This window comes from Thermothelomyces heterothallicus (genome assembly GCF_042370625.1).
Source record: "Thermothelomyces heterothallicus CBS 202.75 unplaced genomic scaffold P884_scaffold_1, whole genome shotgun sequence".
In the NCBI taxonomy this organism is placed as follows: domain Eukaryota; kingdom Fungi; phylum Ascomycota; class Sordariomycetes; order Sordariales; family Chaetomiaceae; genus Thermothelomyces; species Thermothelomyces heterothallicus.
In genome coordinates, this window is record NW_027192562.1 from 2415326 (window position 1) to 2430147 (window position 14822).

The following is a 14822-nucleotide window of genomic DNA, read 5'->3' on the forward strand; positions in this document are numbered from 1 at the left end:
AAAAAAAAAAAAAAGGGAAGGGCCTACCGCCAAACACAAGTAGACGGCCCCCTCGGCGAACCAGGTCGCGCCCCCCTCGCGGGCGCCCAGGACCTGCCCCCATCTCCTCCAGCCGCGGCACTGGCTGCCCTCGTCGTAGCCGAGGCAGCAGGCGGTGCGGCCGAGGTAGAAGCGGCCGCCGTCGACGTCGCCGCTGCAGAAGCCGTACTTGACGTCGCCCAGCCAGTCGGTGGCCACGTCGATGGCGGCGGCCAGCGCGCCGACGGCGACCCCGGACAGCAGCAGCACGACCCAGACCTGGCTGGCGTCGAGCAGGCGCTGCAGGTGGCCCAGCAGCGGGACGTGCAGCGCGGCGGTGCGGGCGCGCAGGGCCCGCTGCCGCTGCCGCTCCTTGGTGTACTCGAAGATCCAGTCGATGGCCGTCAGGTCCTCGTAGCCGACGCGCCGGCCGGGCCCCTCGGCGTACCAGTCGTGTGGGTGGTGCGGGTGGGTAGAGGCCGGGTCTTTGTAGTGGGGGCCGGCCGTCTGGTCGGGATTGTCGTTCGACGGGAGGAGGGTGTTCAGGTTGAGGTTGACGGACGGGTCGGTCGTCGTCCCCGGTGTCGCTGGTCTTGTTGTCCGGGGGAGGGGTCGGGGGAGGTCCTGGCTGTTTCGGGGAGAGGAAGAAAAATAGTGACGGCCGACGAGCCTGTTGAGGATACGGCCGGGTTGGGAGAGGAAGTGGGATTGTTTCTGCCTGCGTTTGAAGGTGAGCGGGGAGGAGAGGTCGGTCTGGAGGGGGTCGTCGCGCAGGATGGCGGTCGGGTAGCCGTCGTCGGCAGCGGCGGCATTGCTAGGGTCTGGATCGTCGCCAAGGAGGTCCAACTCGTCCGAGTTATCGTCCCCGTGCTCGTAGGGCCTGCTGTGGGCATTGCCATGGCCGCGATCCTCCGACGTTCGACTCGGTCGAGAGTTCGAGGGTCCCGCACTCGACGCCCCGTTGTTCATTGCGTTCGTTGGGGGCATGCTGGGTGAGGTTGTATATCTTCCATTATCATCGACGTTCGGTAAGTGCCAGCTCCCGATGGCGCCGCTTTGAGGCTCTGCTGACGACTCCCCGACTTTGGATCTCGAGGCTCAAGTCGTGGTTGCTGCGAGCTGCCGCCGTCGTTATCTTATCGCACTCTGGGGCTGAGTTAGTTGGCCCGTGCATAGGTGTCCAGTATAGTTAATTATACACTTAGGGATGTACGGAGTAACGTTACTAACGTACCTTACAAGGAAGCATACTCAGGGACTTGGCCTGACCATACCCCCCGGACTTTTAGGTGAGTTTTAGGTGGGGGTATGGTCAGGCCAAGTCCCTGAGTAAGTAGGTCAGTTATTAGGTGACCTGACCAAACCCCTTGTACTTGAGCTGACCAAACCCCTTGTACACCTCCTCTGGGATTCTGAATCCTAGCGCGGTACTTGCCGCCAGTGGCTTTTTTGGCGCAGGACCCACGTACCACACTAGGATTCAGAATCCCAGAGGAAGTGTACTTAATTAAGCTGACCAAACCCCCTGTTAAGCGAGCTTAAGCGAGTTCGCTTAAGCTGACCTGACCAATATTCTAAAAAATATAGAATTAATTATAGCCCCAGCCAGGCCTGTCTTCCAGGGCCCGGAGGGGCTTCTACAGGCCTTCGACAGGCTTATAGAGGCCCTCAAGGAAATAGCTACGGTCTCGGCTCCGGCAAAGAAGGCTAGCACAGGGGGCAAACGAGCTCGATGGTAGACAAAGGAGGTTCAGGAGGCCCGGAAGAGGGCTAAGGAGGCAGAGAGGGCCTATAGGGGCACCCTAAACCCCTATACGCAGGAGGCACTTCGGCAGGCCCTACGAGACCAGGCTAAGACTATTACGGCCGCGAAGACTAAGAGCTAGAGAGCTACGCTATAGGAGGTAACTAACCGGCCGGACCTACTATAAAGGCTAGAGTGGTAGGCAAGGCTACAAAGCTACCTACCGGTTAACCCTCTAAAGCTCCTAGCCTTCGAAGGAAGGCTTATAACCTACTAATAGAAGGCTAGGGCTCTAGCTAATAAGTTCTTTCCGAACCTAGAAGTAGACCTATCAGATATTAATAACCTAGATCTAAACGACCACTAGGAGCCGAAGTTCGAAATGAGCTAGGAGGTTATAGTAGGCGATATTAAGGTAGTACTAGCTAGAGCAGCCCTATAGAAGGCCCCAGGGGAGGACCTCCTCCCTATAGGCCTACTAAAGGCCTATAGGCGGCTATTCTACTAGATACTAGCTATACTAGCCTCGGAGAGCTTATAGCTCGGCTATTTCCCAGCCTAGTTTAAAAGGGCTAAGATAATAGTCCTTTATAAGCCTAGCAAACCCCTATAGGCCTACTTTACCCTAGGTAGCTATAGGCCTATAGCGCTCCTATTAATAGTAGGTAAGGTACTAGAGGCTATAGTTACCTAGAAGGTAATAGCCGTTATAGAGGCCTATAGGCTTCTCCTAGCCAAGTAGATAGGTAACTAGGAATACAAGTCTACTAAACTAGCTATTCGGCTTATTATAGCCTAGGTTTAGGAGGCTTAGAGGTATAAGGTAGCTACCTCCTTCCTATAGCTCGATATCTTAGGGGCTTTCGATACTATTAACTATATCTAGCTATTAACTACTTTATAGAGCTAGGGCTTCCTAAAGTGGTTAATAGTCTAGGTTAGAGAATAGCTATAGGATAAGGTAGCTATCTTTCACTTCGATAGCTAGGAAATAGAGGATATAGTGGTAAGGGCTAGGGTCCCCTAGGGGTTACCCTTCTCCCCTATACTATTTATCCTCTATATAGCCTCCCTTTATTAGGCCATTTGCTAGGCTAGCCTAACGGTCAGTTTAATAGGCTTTACTAATAATACTAACCTTCTAGCCTTTAGGAAGGCTAAGGAGGATTATAATGGTTAGCTATAGAGGGCTTAGAAGGCCTACCTATAGTAGGTAAAGACCTAGGGTATATAGCCTTTGCCCTAGAAAAGTGTAAACTTATCTACTTTAATAGAGGCTAGAAATAGTAGTCATAACTACTAGAGCTCCTATAGCCTAGAGGGGGTACTACTACTATAGCCCCTTCGAAGTTAGCTAGATTCCTAGGGGTCTAGCTAGATTAGAGGCTATAGTAGGGCCCTTACTATATAAAGGTAGCTAAGAAGCTAGAAACCTAGGAGTTTACCCTAACTAGGCTTACTATAAAGACCTAAGGCCCTAGCCTACTATAGGCCCGCAAGGTCTATACTAAGTATATCTATAGCGCCCTAGCTTATAGGGCCTTAAACTTCTATAAGCCTACTAAGCTAGGGGGTAAGCCGGAAGGCCCTGTTAGGGAACTATCGAAGGCCTAATATAGGGCCCTTCGAGTAGTTACTAGGGCCTATAAGGCTACCCCTATCTAGTGCCTCGAGATAGAAGCCTAGGTACTACCCCTTAACCTCTACCTTAATAAGAGGCTAGCTAACTTCGAAGCTAAACTCGACTAGCTACTCTTATAGACTAGGGCAAGTCTAGGGGCCTCCTAGGTCCCTATAAAGGCTATTATCTAATAAGCCTATAATAGGCTTAGCTAGAGGTTCTAGAAGAGAAGGGCTAAGGTAAGGGGCTAGGAGCCGAAGCCTATAGCCCTAGAGGTAGTAAGGTTAATAGTCTGGTAATAGGTTTAGGAGGGCTATAAAGGGGGTTAACCCCCCCTATAGGCCCTACGAAGAAGGCTATAGGCTATAGAACTAGCTATAATAGCTAGCTAGAGTAACTATTAGAGGGCTGACTAAGCTAGTAGGAGGATATAGCGTATATCTAATAAGGACCCCCTATATCTGGTTTTTATAGGGGAGGGCCTATAAAGGTACTAGGGCCTAATAAAGGCCTAGAGCTCCCTACTAATATAGGCCTATATAGGGGCTATTAGCCTTTATAACTTCCTTTTTAGGGTTTAAGTCCTAGGGGTTAATACCCCCTACTATACCTATAGCTAGGGGAGGGAGACTATAGAGCACCTAGTTATATAGTGCCTAAACCTATCAAGAAGCCGAATGTAGGAACCTTAGGAAATACGGTTATAAAGGGACCTAGACCTCGTTTTACGGGGTATAGGGGCCTGTAACCATCGTCTGGCAAGGAGGGTTCTATAGTAGCTAATAGACCTAGGGAGGCTCCCGGAATATTGCCTTACGAGGAGGCTAGACCGGGAGGGAAGGCCTCTTTAGGGCTGTTCTAGCTACTTCTCCTTTTCTTTATAGTATATTAGTATTCTAGATTAGGCGTTAAAGGAGGGATAGAGGTTTTTATCTGGCCTATTAGGTATGGTTTCCTTTGTATATAACTAGAGAGGCTCTAGTATACTTATTAATATAGTAGTATAAGACTAATAATAATAATAATAATAATAATAATAGAATTAATTATAAATCAATTCTAAATTAATTTTATTATAGATTATATAATATTATTTAATATATAATTTACTTAGTTTTAGAGCTTTATTCTATAATTAATTCTAATTACCTTTTAAATTAGTTTTAAATTAGTTCTAAATTAATCCTAAACTAATTCTAAACTAGTTTTAAAAGACTTATTAAAATTACTTTAAATATATTAATTTTAAAAGTAATAAAATCTAATAATTAATCTTTATAGTTTTATTAAATCGATTTAGAATTTATTATAAAGTGTTTAATTATATTCTTTAAGAATTGTAGGGAGGGATAAAGTTGACCTGACCAGTCTAAAAAATTTGAAGTTTTGGTCTGGTCAGGTTAGGTTAAGCGAGCTCGCTTAACAGGGGGTTTGGTCAGCTCAAGTACAAGGGGTTTGGTCAGGTCACCTACTGTGTACGGATTATATACACGTAAGTAGGTACATCGTCAATTCCAGACTCGAAGCACAATCCACTACGGGGGGCGATTGATGAACCCGTGCCTCGTCATATCGACATTGCCGATTTCGACGGCATTGGAAAAGGGTCGTTTGCCCAGATTGGCCTGGTCAAGAATTCCGACTACGCCCTAAAAATCGCATCAAATAATGCCCATCAGCATCATGAACGAGAAAAGGAAGTTTACGAGCGCCTTGGCCAGCACACACGCATTCTCCAGTACTACGGCGAGGTCTTAATTCATTCAATCGAGCCGACACAGCGTGGTGCTCCTTCAACACCACAGGAACGGAGCCCTGGACAAGTCTCTATTCGCCGGTGACTCGAACGGCCTACGAGTAGAGTGGGAAAACCCTCTATCATGATCTTTACTTGTGTCACTTGCGAAGGCTGACCGATCTGGTGCCCAGTTGGCTCAAACAAGCCGCCGACGCCGTCCGGTATATCCATTCCCGTAATGTCATTCATGGTGACCTGGGTTGTCACAACATCCTCGTCAGAGACGATGGCAGCCTCGTCCTAGCGGACTTTGGCGGGTCCAGGATCGACAATTCAAATCGCCTCGAATTCCCTCCTTCTCGATATTGCATGCCACGACACGACCACGAAGATTTTCCAACCAACAGAACGGGACGGCATCTTTGCGCTCGGAACAGTCTTGTATGAAATCGCCACCTGCCAACCACTCTGGGAGATTTGCAGGACGACGAGATCGAATCTCGCTTCCTCAACAGACAGTACCCCAGCTTCACTGACGTACCAGACACCCTAAAGGCCCTCATCATCCGATGTTGGACGGGGGAGTACATAAACGCCGAGGAAATTGCGAGCGACTTAACTGCTCTCGGTGCTTCTGCGACTAACTTCCGCTGCGTCGCATCGCTGGCGGCCTTCGGCGCCGTCTCCATCATGCTGGCTGTCGTCGCAATGGCCAACAGCCAACACAAGGCGTTTTGGCACCCATAAAGTGCTTAATCCGTTTATGCTCCTGTGTCCCCGATGGCTAGGCTGGAAGTGATGGGGTGCTGTGAGTTGTTGAAGGTCGCGACCGGGTGAGAGCCATCAACCTGATACAGCAGCTGCAGTGGCCGTGTCTTTCCGGCCATATCGGCCGCCATCGACAAAACACACCCACACACACACACACACAAAAACACTTACAGAGGCCGGGAACTCTTGGGAAGTTCACGGATTCCAAGCCCTCAATTACCTCGATCGTTTGAGACAAGAGTGTTCCGTTTGGCAGAACAGTTTCTGGCAGCACAGGTTGGGCACCGTAGTTGATGGTTAGACGGGCGGCGTTAATTGGGCAAAAACAACAGATGAGGGCGAAGGTTACCAAACAAATAATCCATTAATCCAGCAGCTGGAGAGACTCGGGGAACAGTCAGTCGTCGGGTGTCTGACCCGCTCACAGTGGCCGCTGTGGCCCCACATGATGTAAGGTACAGTACCTGCCCTGAGCAGCGAAACCTGCAGAAGCATTCTATCAAGGTAACCCTCAAAGGTACCTTAACATATCTGAGGTGACTTCAAGCACTCTACATTCAACCGTTGTGGCAATAATCTGCAATGAATGAGGCCAGCTTCAATTGAATAAGAAGAAAAAAAATAGAGCCCTCGAGTCCACATACTTTTGATGCCTAAGAAACAAGAGGCCTAAAAATGAGCGCGAGCAACCCTCCTCCCACCGAGGAGCGGGCGGCGTCGGCGCAGAAAATCCAAACGCTGCTAAGCGCAAAAGACGACACATCGCGCTTTGTCGGCCTCGCCTTGCTCAAGTCAGTGCTAGATAACACGCCGGAGTTGAGGAACGATGAGCAGGTCATCACCGATCTTTGGGCGAGTATTCCGCCCAAGTTCCTCGCACGCCTGATCAAGAGCGGGATCGGGCAGCAGAAGCAGTCAGATGAGTCGCGGAAAGAGTCCAATGACATGTTGGACCTTGCCGTCTCGGTGCTTCATACTTTTACCGCCCTGCTCCCGGAGAGCGCAAAGCAGGACCCTAAACTGGTCGACAGGATACCACAGCTCGTCGCCTGTCTAGTGCACTGGTGAGCGCTCCCTCCTTCTGATTACTAGGGTACCTGTGTGTTAGTTTTCCGCGGCATGATGAACTGACCAAAGAGCCAGCTCTGACGAGACGACACGGCTGACCCTCGAGGCCCTGGTGAGCCTAGTCAGCCGGCCAGATGGCGCCCGTGTCTTCACCACCGCGGTGGAGGACCTGTCTCCCCTGACCGAGATCGCCGCGAAGCAGCCCCTTGCCCTGGACACCCTCTTGTTTGCGTGGCTCAATGCCGCCATGGCGGCGACGACAGACAAGAGCAGCCTGAGATCCAAGATTGACAGCACCGTCGGCAGCCTCGTTGCATCCTTCAAGGGGACCGATGCCGTCACCCTTCTCAGCTTCCTCGCAAATTTGCTGCCAAGACTGAACCCAGAGGTTTGTCACCCCTTGGACGTCAGCTTTGACATCTCGGGCAGCTCACTCATCATGGGTGTTAGGCTTTGCCATCCAATCCCAAGTGGCTCCCAGACCTCGGAACTTTCATTCGTAATCTTGTCGCGAGCCGTCCCACCTCCGCCGGCCGCGCCGCCTTCACCAACCTCTCGGCGACCCTCCTCGAGCTCTATCCCTTCCACGCCCCTCAACTCCTCTTCGCCGACCAGGATACCGCCGGCAAGTCCTCCTCCAGCTCCAGCCCGTTCTCCTACCTCCTGATCAACCTCATCCTCGTCGACCTGCGCGCCAGCCTGCCCACGCTCCTCTCCCAACTCAACACGCCGGAATACCCGCCCACCGCATACCGCCTGACCTCGGCCTTCAACGTAATCTCTCACTTCATCGGCTATCTCCTCCGCGCCCTCGACGCACCGGATTCCTCTTCCGCTCCCTTCTCTCTCGCCATCTCCCCGGACCGCCTCCTCTCCCTCCGCAAGTCGCTCACCGAGACCCTCTCGCTCACGACCGAGTACCTGCGCGACCGGTGGGACGCCTCCGTGGCGGGCGCCATGGGCCTGCACCCGGAAGCGCGCGCGGGCGCGGCGGTGGCGCCGGCGACCGGGGCGACCCACTTCACGCTCGCGTGGGACTCGATCGGCACCGACGTCGCCGCCGACGACCCGCTCGTCCTGGCTGCCGTGCGGGCGCTCGCCCTCTGGGCCCGCGAGGACGACGGCGAGCTGCTCCGCCGCGAGGTCGGCGGGCTCTGCGACATGCTCGTCGACCTGTACCGGGAGAGCGGCAGCAACCGCGGTGGTGGTGGCGGCGCCGGGAATGGGCAGCAGCACCAGCAACAGCGTGGTAGACGGCTGGACTTCCGGCGGGCCGTGCTGGTCGCGTTCGAGGGCGTCGCGGCCGACCGCAAGGGGCGCGAGTCGGTGCTGAGCAATGGCGGGTGGGAGGTGCTGGTGGGGGACCTGGAGGGCATCCTCCAGGCGAGCTCGGCGGCCGACGACGAGGACGAGGCGGCGCGCGGGATCGAGATCGTGCGGGTGCTGATGCAGCTCGCCGAGACGGAGCGGCCCGGGCCCAGGGAGGCCTGGATGGACCTGGTGACGCACGTGGCGGCGTGGGACGTGCCCGAGGCCAAGCAGTCGCCCGTCACGGAGGAGTGCCAGGTCGCCGTGCTGCAGCTCGTCACCACCCTGCTCATCAACACCCACCCCGGCGTGCAGAAGAGGTACGTCCACTCGACGAGCGCCGTGCTGGGGATCGCCCATCAGCTGCAGGAGAAGGTCAAGGGGGACCGCGCGCTGGAGGAGGCGCTAGACGACGTGGTGGGGGCCTTGATTACGCTGAGGTGACTCTAAGCTGTTGCGCGCAGGGAAAGGGCGTGCCCTACTTAGTACCTTACTTAAGTTAAGGAAAGGTTGATTGGTAATAGGGCACCTGCGAGCCTTAGGTTCTTGCTACCTGTCAACTTGAGTATGTGTCTTACCTAATGTACGGAATCTACCTAGGTACCTTAGGTAGGAACCTGACCTACTTGGAAGGCAAGTGCTCGGGTTCGGGCCAGTGCCAGCGAAACTGATACCTCAGGTGATGTGTGAGTAATAATAGGTTCCAAATACCCAATTTCAACCTCTCGGGACTCTTGTCTCTGCTTCCAGAACCTTGAGATCATTATTACCCGCCTTTTCACAACACTCTCTGTTCCCTCGGTACAACGTCCTCCGAGCAGCAGCATCCCTATTTCGGTAAAAAAAAAAAAGTCAACCCGCTAATTATGCCATTCAAATGCCGGTACCGCCATCGCACTTTAGTTATTCTCCGGAATAAATGGTTCGTTTGTAGATTCCGGAAAGGCGTTCAGAAAGCCGCACGCGTGCACCATCGTCGCGAGCAGAGCGCCTCATGGCCTTCTCTCGTTTTGCTGGACGACCCGGGCAGGAGGATGTACCCCGAGGATACCAGAGTCGGCAGCGTCAGCGAGATCCAGCTCCCGTCCGTTCCTCCAGGGGACGAGAATGTTGGAGCGGATCTCGGGCCGGCGGGCGCTTCACGAGGTATCCCAGTCATCCACCGCTATGGTACGAGGCCCCCGTTCGCACTGACGACGCACAATTAGCATGCCGGGCCACAAACCACCTGACGCATCACCACAGAGCCAGCCCACCGCAAGCGAATTTCGGCCCCCCCGCCCTGCTGGAGCTCTCGGACTCGGCGAGGGAGTCACTCGCCAAGCATGGCGACTTTGGCCCGGAGGCGGACCAGCTGTCCTTCTTTCTGGAGCTTGCGCTGGTAGAAGAAGTAAAGGGGACACCGAGCCTCGATTTCGAGACCGTCAGGATCGCCCGCCTGGACAAGTTGGTCGCCGACCTGACGGTGTGCGGGGAGGAGCCCTTCAACCTCGGCCCGCGGTTTGTTCACGATGTGGTGGCGGCCGGGAAGCTGGAGCGGAAATGGCGGGCACGGTTCAGAGTGGACTATCTCATGATCGACGAGATACGCCTTAGAGAGCTGGCAACACGGTGGCGAACCCCGGCCGAACCGTCCCGCAGCGAGAGCAGCTCGACACATCTGTGGCCAACGACAGCAGCCGTGGCGCGGCCTATCGTCCAGCCCAGTAGGGAGGTAACATTCGGACCCGGGTCGTACGTTACCTTGATACGGCAGCGCCCATGCGTTCCGTCACCCGTCAGCTAATGTTTGGTAGATAGTGGATTAACCTGGCCTGCGCCCGCTTGGACGGCGTTGTCGGAGCTGACGGCGAGACGACAACCCGGGGCGACGAGAACATCTCTCCTATCCTGCCCCTCTTGGCCGGGAAGGAGATCAGCGCTGGCCACGGCAGGGTACGATACATCCGCGAGGGGGTGCTTGCCGATGGCGTGCATGTCAGCATTGCTCTTGGAAAGGGTAAATATGTGTGCGTCTTGAGAGGCGAGCAACTCCGTAGCCACTTTGCTCCCGCCGTGGGCATCCGACACGATGGATTGTGTGTCAACCCACAACAACACCATATGGAATGGCGTGCTAAGCTTTCTTTCTTGCTAGGTGGAAGGTTCTCGGATATTGTGAGAAACATTGGCACCGTGCCGGACGCTATCGGCTCACAGTAGATCTCGAGAAGGTTCCTGGCAAGCCGTCCATGGCAGATCTCCTGAAGGTGCCTCGCCCTTCACAGCTCGACGACTGGGATTTGTACAAGAGACTCGACATAAGGGAGACTATCTCTACAGAATCTCGGAAGACGGCAACGGTGCCGCGCACTAGGCACTGGCCTTGGCTCAAGGCAGGAATTGCCGGTGACATCAAGAAATAACGATGGAACTTGCTTCGACGAGCAGAAAGAGGAAAAATGAGAATTGTTATGGATACCTTGAAGTCCCAATGGCAGCGGTTGCGAACAAGGGAGGGGGGAGAGTTTGGACCATAGCCAGAACTCAAACACTTCCGTATGATGCATAGGAGGCCTCTGATTCAGTAAGAAATACCGAGAATACTCTCAATAGACAAACATCTCTTTGAACTGACCAGCCTGTTTCAGAAATATTCTCTGTAGTCGATGATTGATGAGGGGGTTGCCCGCCGACGCTCAACCCTAACCCGCGTATCTGCTCTACGGATACAGCTTTCAGAACTCGAAAGCCAAGACGAGGGGCGGGGGTGCAAGTGATGGAACCCACCAGCAACCGCTCCAGCTAAACGCCGAGAGAACGGCCACTTCTTTCGGATCACCGTTGATATCCACCCATAATAAGCGCCTTCTTTCCCAAAAAGAACACAAAGCCCTAGAGAGCCACGAGAAGGAAGACAACCATGGGCAAATCTAAGGACTCCAAATCCGCAGGGGCAAAGGGCGGAAGCGGCGGCAAGGCCGACAAGGCCGACAAATCTAATAAAAAGGGCGGCGGCAGCAACTCCAAGGCCGAAGGCGGCGATGCTAAGGCGACCAAGCTCAAGGGCACGACCATCAACGTCAGGCATATTCTCGTACGCTTGATCCCCCTCCCTCCTGGGCTGCTGTTCACTGCTGTCTGAGTTTTACGTTTTTTTGCTCCTTTTTTTTTTTCTATATCTTCTCATTACGGCATGGAGTTACGCAATACAAGCAACTGGAGGAGATGTGATGCTGACGTTCCACTCCGCTTCCCTTTTAATGTCTTTCCAAACAATAGTGTGAGAAATTCACCAAGAGCGAAGAGGCCATGAACAGGCTGAAAAATGGCGAGAAGTTCGATGTCGTGGCAAGGGAAATGTCCGAGGACAAGGCAAAAGCAGGTAAGTAACCGCATTGTCGACGGTCCTACATAAGGCGGTAATGGGACACGCTCACATGCTTTTAGGGGGCTCGCTCGGCTGGAAGACCAAGGGGAGCCTCGATCCCCAGTTCGAGGAGGTGGCCTTTAGGTTACCTCCCAGCCCGGTCGACAGCCCTACGTACGAGAGAGTCAAGACCGGGTTTGGGTATCACATCATCATGGTTGAGGGACGGAAGTAGGATGGTTGGACGTCAATCGGAACTGCCAGCTGTGAGGCTTTCTTTTTTATCCTTTTTTTTGGCTCTCGCTCAGCGTCCCATGCCGTATGCAAAGGGCAGCCGCGTGAAAGGAGGCTCCCATATTTCCCGCCACCAATCTTGCCAGCTTGTGAGAGCAAGAGTAAAACCCTTGAGGAAAATGTCACCGGATCGTAATCCAAGAGGTCAACCCTTAGTCCATATCCCTCTGTGACTTCCTCTTTCACCTTCCTTCCTTACGGAATGCGGCCAACCTCACCCCGTGCTTGGTTCGCTTAAGCCTCAGACTGGAAGTAGTTGAGGAGGATAGAGCGCTCCTGCGACTCCTCACCCCAGTCCTTGACGACGACGCAAGAGCAGTTGACAACCTTGCGGGCGTTGCCCTCGCGGTCGAGAACGCCTACAACAAATTCAGTCAGTATGACCCCGTCCTCTTCAACTCCTCCTCATTGGGACTATATCCGGGGCGCACTCACAAAGACCAGCCCACTCGCCAAGCTGCTTGCCGTCCGGCACCTTGATGAGCGGGATCTTGTGCTCCGAGCAGAGGGCGATGACGAGCTTCTTGTAGGCCTCCTCCTCGCACGACTCGTTGAGCACGCACATGTGCGCCTGCCTCCGGTCGAGGGCCTTGGAAGCCTCACGGAGACCGCGGGCGAGGCCGTCGTGCATCAGAGACAGCTTCAGGACACCCTTGAGGGCGTCCAGAACCGACATCTGGCCCTTGGCAGCATCGGCCGACACCTCAACCTCCTCCTGAACCGGGGCGTTGTTCTCTTCTACGTCCGACTGAAGCCATGGTTAGCGGCAAGTTCTGCTGATCGCCCTGGGAAGGAGATTGGGGGGGGGGGGGGGGAGGGGGCGCGATTGTGTCGTTTGATCGAGAGGAAACGGGGATCGATCGAGCACTGGGAACGGCAACTGAACTGATGGAAAAAGGAGAAAACAACAGGGGTCCTCACCATCTTGACGTTGTTGTTTGCTGGTAAGTGTCGGCTACGATCCTCGAAGAGTAGGTGATAGTGTAGTCGTTTTTCGTGTGTTGGATGGAGGGATCTCGCCTGGGCCACAAAAGTCAAGTTTAAAGTGTGCGGGCTGTCGGGCCCCACGGAGCCGACCAGGACCTCAATTCGCGGATTTTGTGTGGTCGAGAGGATTCCACACCTAGCTAGTCTGCTTCGAGCAAGCGCACAAATCTGGGACCCCAAGCGTTTAGGGCAAGTTTCCGGGGCACGGGCCACCACAGCTCGCTCAACACCTGCTGAATTTTCTGGTCGCAACCAAACCTCCTCGATCCAGGACCTGATCAACCATCACGGCTTCTCAACGCAGGCAAACCTGAGGTATGTGGTTTTCTGAAAAATGACTTGTCAACAGTCAAACGCCTTCAGCGAAGGCCGGGGAGAGCAATCACGGCGGGATGGCTGAGGCAGTGGCCGACGCCCTCCGGTGATACGCTTCTCCTCGTCGGCAACTGAGCAGGCAGAACCCTCGAGACTTGTCGACGAGGGCACTCTCCACGCTCATCGAGCCTCGGAAGGCTAACGTCACACGCTTCGGCATGCTGGTAGATACCTCTCTTCCTCTTTACGAATTGAGAATCTCGCCCCGATCGGCCAACAACCGCCAAAATGGTCCGCACTTCCGTCCTGCACGATGCTCTGAACAGCATCAACAACGCCGAGAAGGCCGGCAAGCGCCAGGTCCTGATCCGGCCTTCGTCCAAGGTCATTGTCAAGTTCCTGCGCGTCATGCAGCGTCACGGTACGTCATCTCGTCATCTCGCCATACTCTCTGTCGCAGGCACATATTCTCGGAACGAACGTGGAAGACAAACGCATCGCCTTTCCCGTCTGCAGTGGTCTCTCGAATTCGGCATGATAACTAGGCAGCGGTCTTTTCCACCCCACGACCGAGGCCCTTTAAGTTGCCGAGAAATCAAACACCAATGCGAGGGTCTTACACGTTTTCGGAGACTTCCAATGACGATCAATGTTTAATCTCGCGCAACAGCTAACTCTTGTCGTTCTTCCAGGCTACATTGGCGAGTTCGAGGAGGTTGACAACCACCGCAGCGGCAAGATCGTTGTCCAGCTCAACGGCCGGTGAGTACAAGCGCACAGATTGGCAATCCGGGACCTGCTCGCTGATATGGGTGTTTGCAGCCTCAACAAGTGCGGTGTCATCTCTCCCCGCTACAACGTCCGCCTCGCCGAGCTCGAGAAGTGGGTTGTCAAGCTGCTTCCTGCTCGTCAGTTCGGCTTCGTGATGCTCACCACCTCGGCCGGCATTATGGATCACGAGGAGGCTCGTCGCAAGCACGTTGCTGGCAAGATCATTGGCTTCTTCTACTAGACGCTTATTAAAAAAAACAAATGTGAGATGAATGGGAATGGAAAAAGTAAAGTCTCCGGCATGTGTGCGGCGTTCAACTGCTTTTTGAGGGATACCCTACCGTGAATACACTAGAAACGGCCTGCGTGTTCAACAGGACGCCGCAGATAATTCCCGCTGAAATGTGACCAAGCTCGCCATCAGAACCGTGGGACCTATTTCCGTACAGAGTATTGGGTTTCTGCGTGAGACGTGTGATCTGCAGTGTTTGACTCGGCAATTAATCCCGTTCCTTGTTTTGGTCCCCGGTGCTGCATAAGGTTCGAGAACAGCGGGAGCTACTGTACCTTGGTACATTAGCCGACAGCGTCGTGCAACCTTGAAACCTGCCGTTTAATGACTGCTTCAGGTACCTCCCTACTGTGGACGGAGCACGGAGTGCACTAAATAATAGCCTGGAAAAATCCCACCCCTCCACCACTACCGCCCCCCCCCCTCTCTCTCTCAAAAAGCCGACATTGCTCTCGGCAACACCCTTTGCTCGGGATGCAAGGAACAAATTGAAGGCAGGTAGCCGTTGGAGAACGGCGTCTATTTTTATACTGGGAAAGGAGATTG

The 14822-nt window shown here is 53.9% G+C and overlaps 8 protein-coding genes across 8 annotated transcripts in view; 6 read left to right on the forward strand and 2 right to left on the reverse strand.

The window, feature by feature from the left end:
* P884DRAFT_274302 (chloride channel) overlaps positions 1 to 1005 on the reverse strand; it is a gene marked incomplete at both ends in the record, with an annotated part of 3229 nt that extends 2224 nt beyond the window's left edge. The window contains one exon of the mRNA XM_069442702.1: positions 28 to 1005. Within this exon, the coding sequence (XP_069302032.1) occupies positions 28 to 1005 (978 nt within the window). The remainder of the gene's footprint in view (positions 1 to 27) is intronic.
* A 3883-nt stretch (positions 1006 to 4888) lies between these two features.
* Positions 4889 to 5338, forward strand: P884DRAFT_11458 (uncharacterized protein; the record flags this gene model as incomplete). Its single annotated transcript, XM_069437099.1, has 2 exons — positions 4889 to 5245; positions 5313 to 5338. A coding segment is annotated over one exon (336 nt), but the record flags the coding sequence as incomplete, so codon positions are not given.
* Positions 5339 to 6396: 1058 nt separating this feature from the next.
* On the forward strand, positions 6397 to 8977 carry P884DRAFT_215431 (Neurochondrin-domain-containing protein). Its single transcript, XM_069439263.1, has 3 exons — positions 6397 to 6956; positions 7036 to 7348; positions 7411 to 8977. Exons 1-3 carry the CDS (start codon positions 6568 to 6570, stop codon positions 8710 to 8712), a joined length of 2004 nt encoding a protein of 667 aa, XP_069302034.1. The 5' UTR covers positions 6397 to 6567; the 3' UTR covers positions 8713 to 8977.
* A 325-nt stretch (positions 8978 to 9302) lies between these two features.
* Positions 9303 to 10054, forward strand: P884DRAFT_235038 (uncharacterized protein; the record flags this gene model as incomplete). Its single annotated transcript, XM_069439934.1, has 2 exons — positions 9303 to 9414; positions 9477 to 10054. The coding sequence occupies 2 exons, from the start codon at positions 9303 to 9305 to the stop codon at positions 10052 to 10054; spliced, it is 690 nt and encodes a 229-aa protein (XP_069302035.1).
* Positions 10055 to 10068: 14 nt separating this feature from the next.
* Positions 10069 to 10673, forward strand: P884DRAFT_189239 (uncharacterized protein; the record flags this gene model as incomplete). Its single annotated transcript, XM_069437425.1, has 2 exons — positions 10069 to 10346; positions 10406 to 10673. Coding segments are annotated over 2 exons (546 nt in total), but the record flags the coding sequence as incomplete, so codon positions are not given.
* An 856-nt stretch (positions 10674 to 11529) lies between these two features.
* P884DRAFT_189328 (uncharacterized protein) lies at positions 11530 to 11852 on the forward strand (the record flags this gene model as incomplete). The annotated part of the gene is made up of 2 exons (XM_069437431.1): positions 11530 to 11632; positions 11698 to 11852. Coding segments are annotated over 2 exons (258 nt in total), but the record flags the coding sequence as incomplete, so codon positions are not given.
* Positions 11853 to 11869: 17 nt separating this feature from the next.
* P884DRAFT_235043 (40S ribosomal protein eS12) lies at positions 11870 to 12992 on the reverse strand. Its single transcript, XM_069439935.1, has 3 exons — positions 12833 to 12992; positions 12347 to 12659; positions 11870 to 12270 (listed from the first exon to the last, which is right to left on the reverse strand). Exons 1-3 carry the CDS (start codon positions 12833 to 12835, stop codon positions 12146 to 12148), a joined length of 441 nt encoding a protein of 146 aa, XP_069302038.1. The 5' UTR covers positions 12836 to 12992; the 3' UTR covers positions 11870 to 12145.
* A 509-nt stretch (positions 12993 to 13501) lies between these two features.
* Positions 13502 to 14225, forward strand: P884DRAFT_296119 (40S ribosomal protein uS8; the record flags this gene model as incomplete). The annotated part of the gene is made up of 3 exons (XM_069444390.1): positions 13502 to 13634; positions 13906 to 13975; positions 14036 to 14225. The coding sequence occupies 3 exons, from the start codon at positions 13502 to 13504 to the stop codon at positions 14223 to 14225; spliced, it is 393 nt and encodes a 130-aa protein (XP_069302039.1).
* Positions 14226 to 14822: the final 597 nt, after the last annotated feature.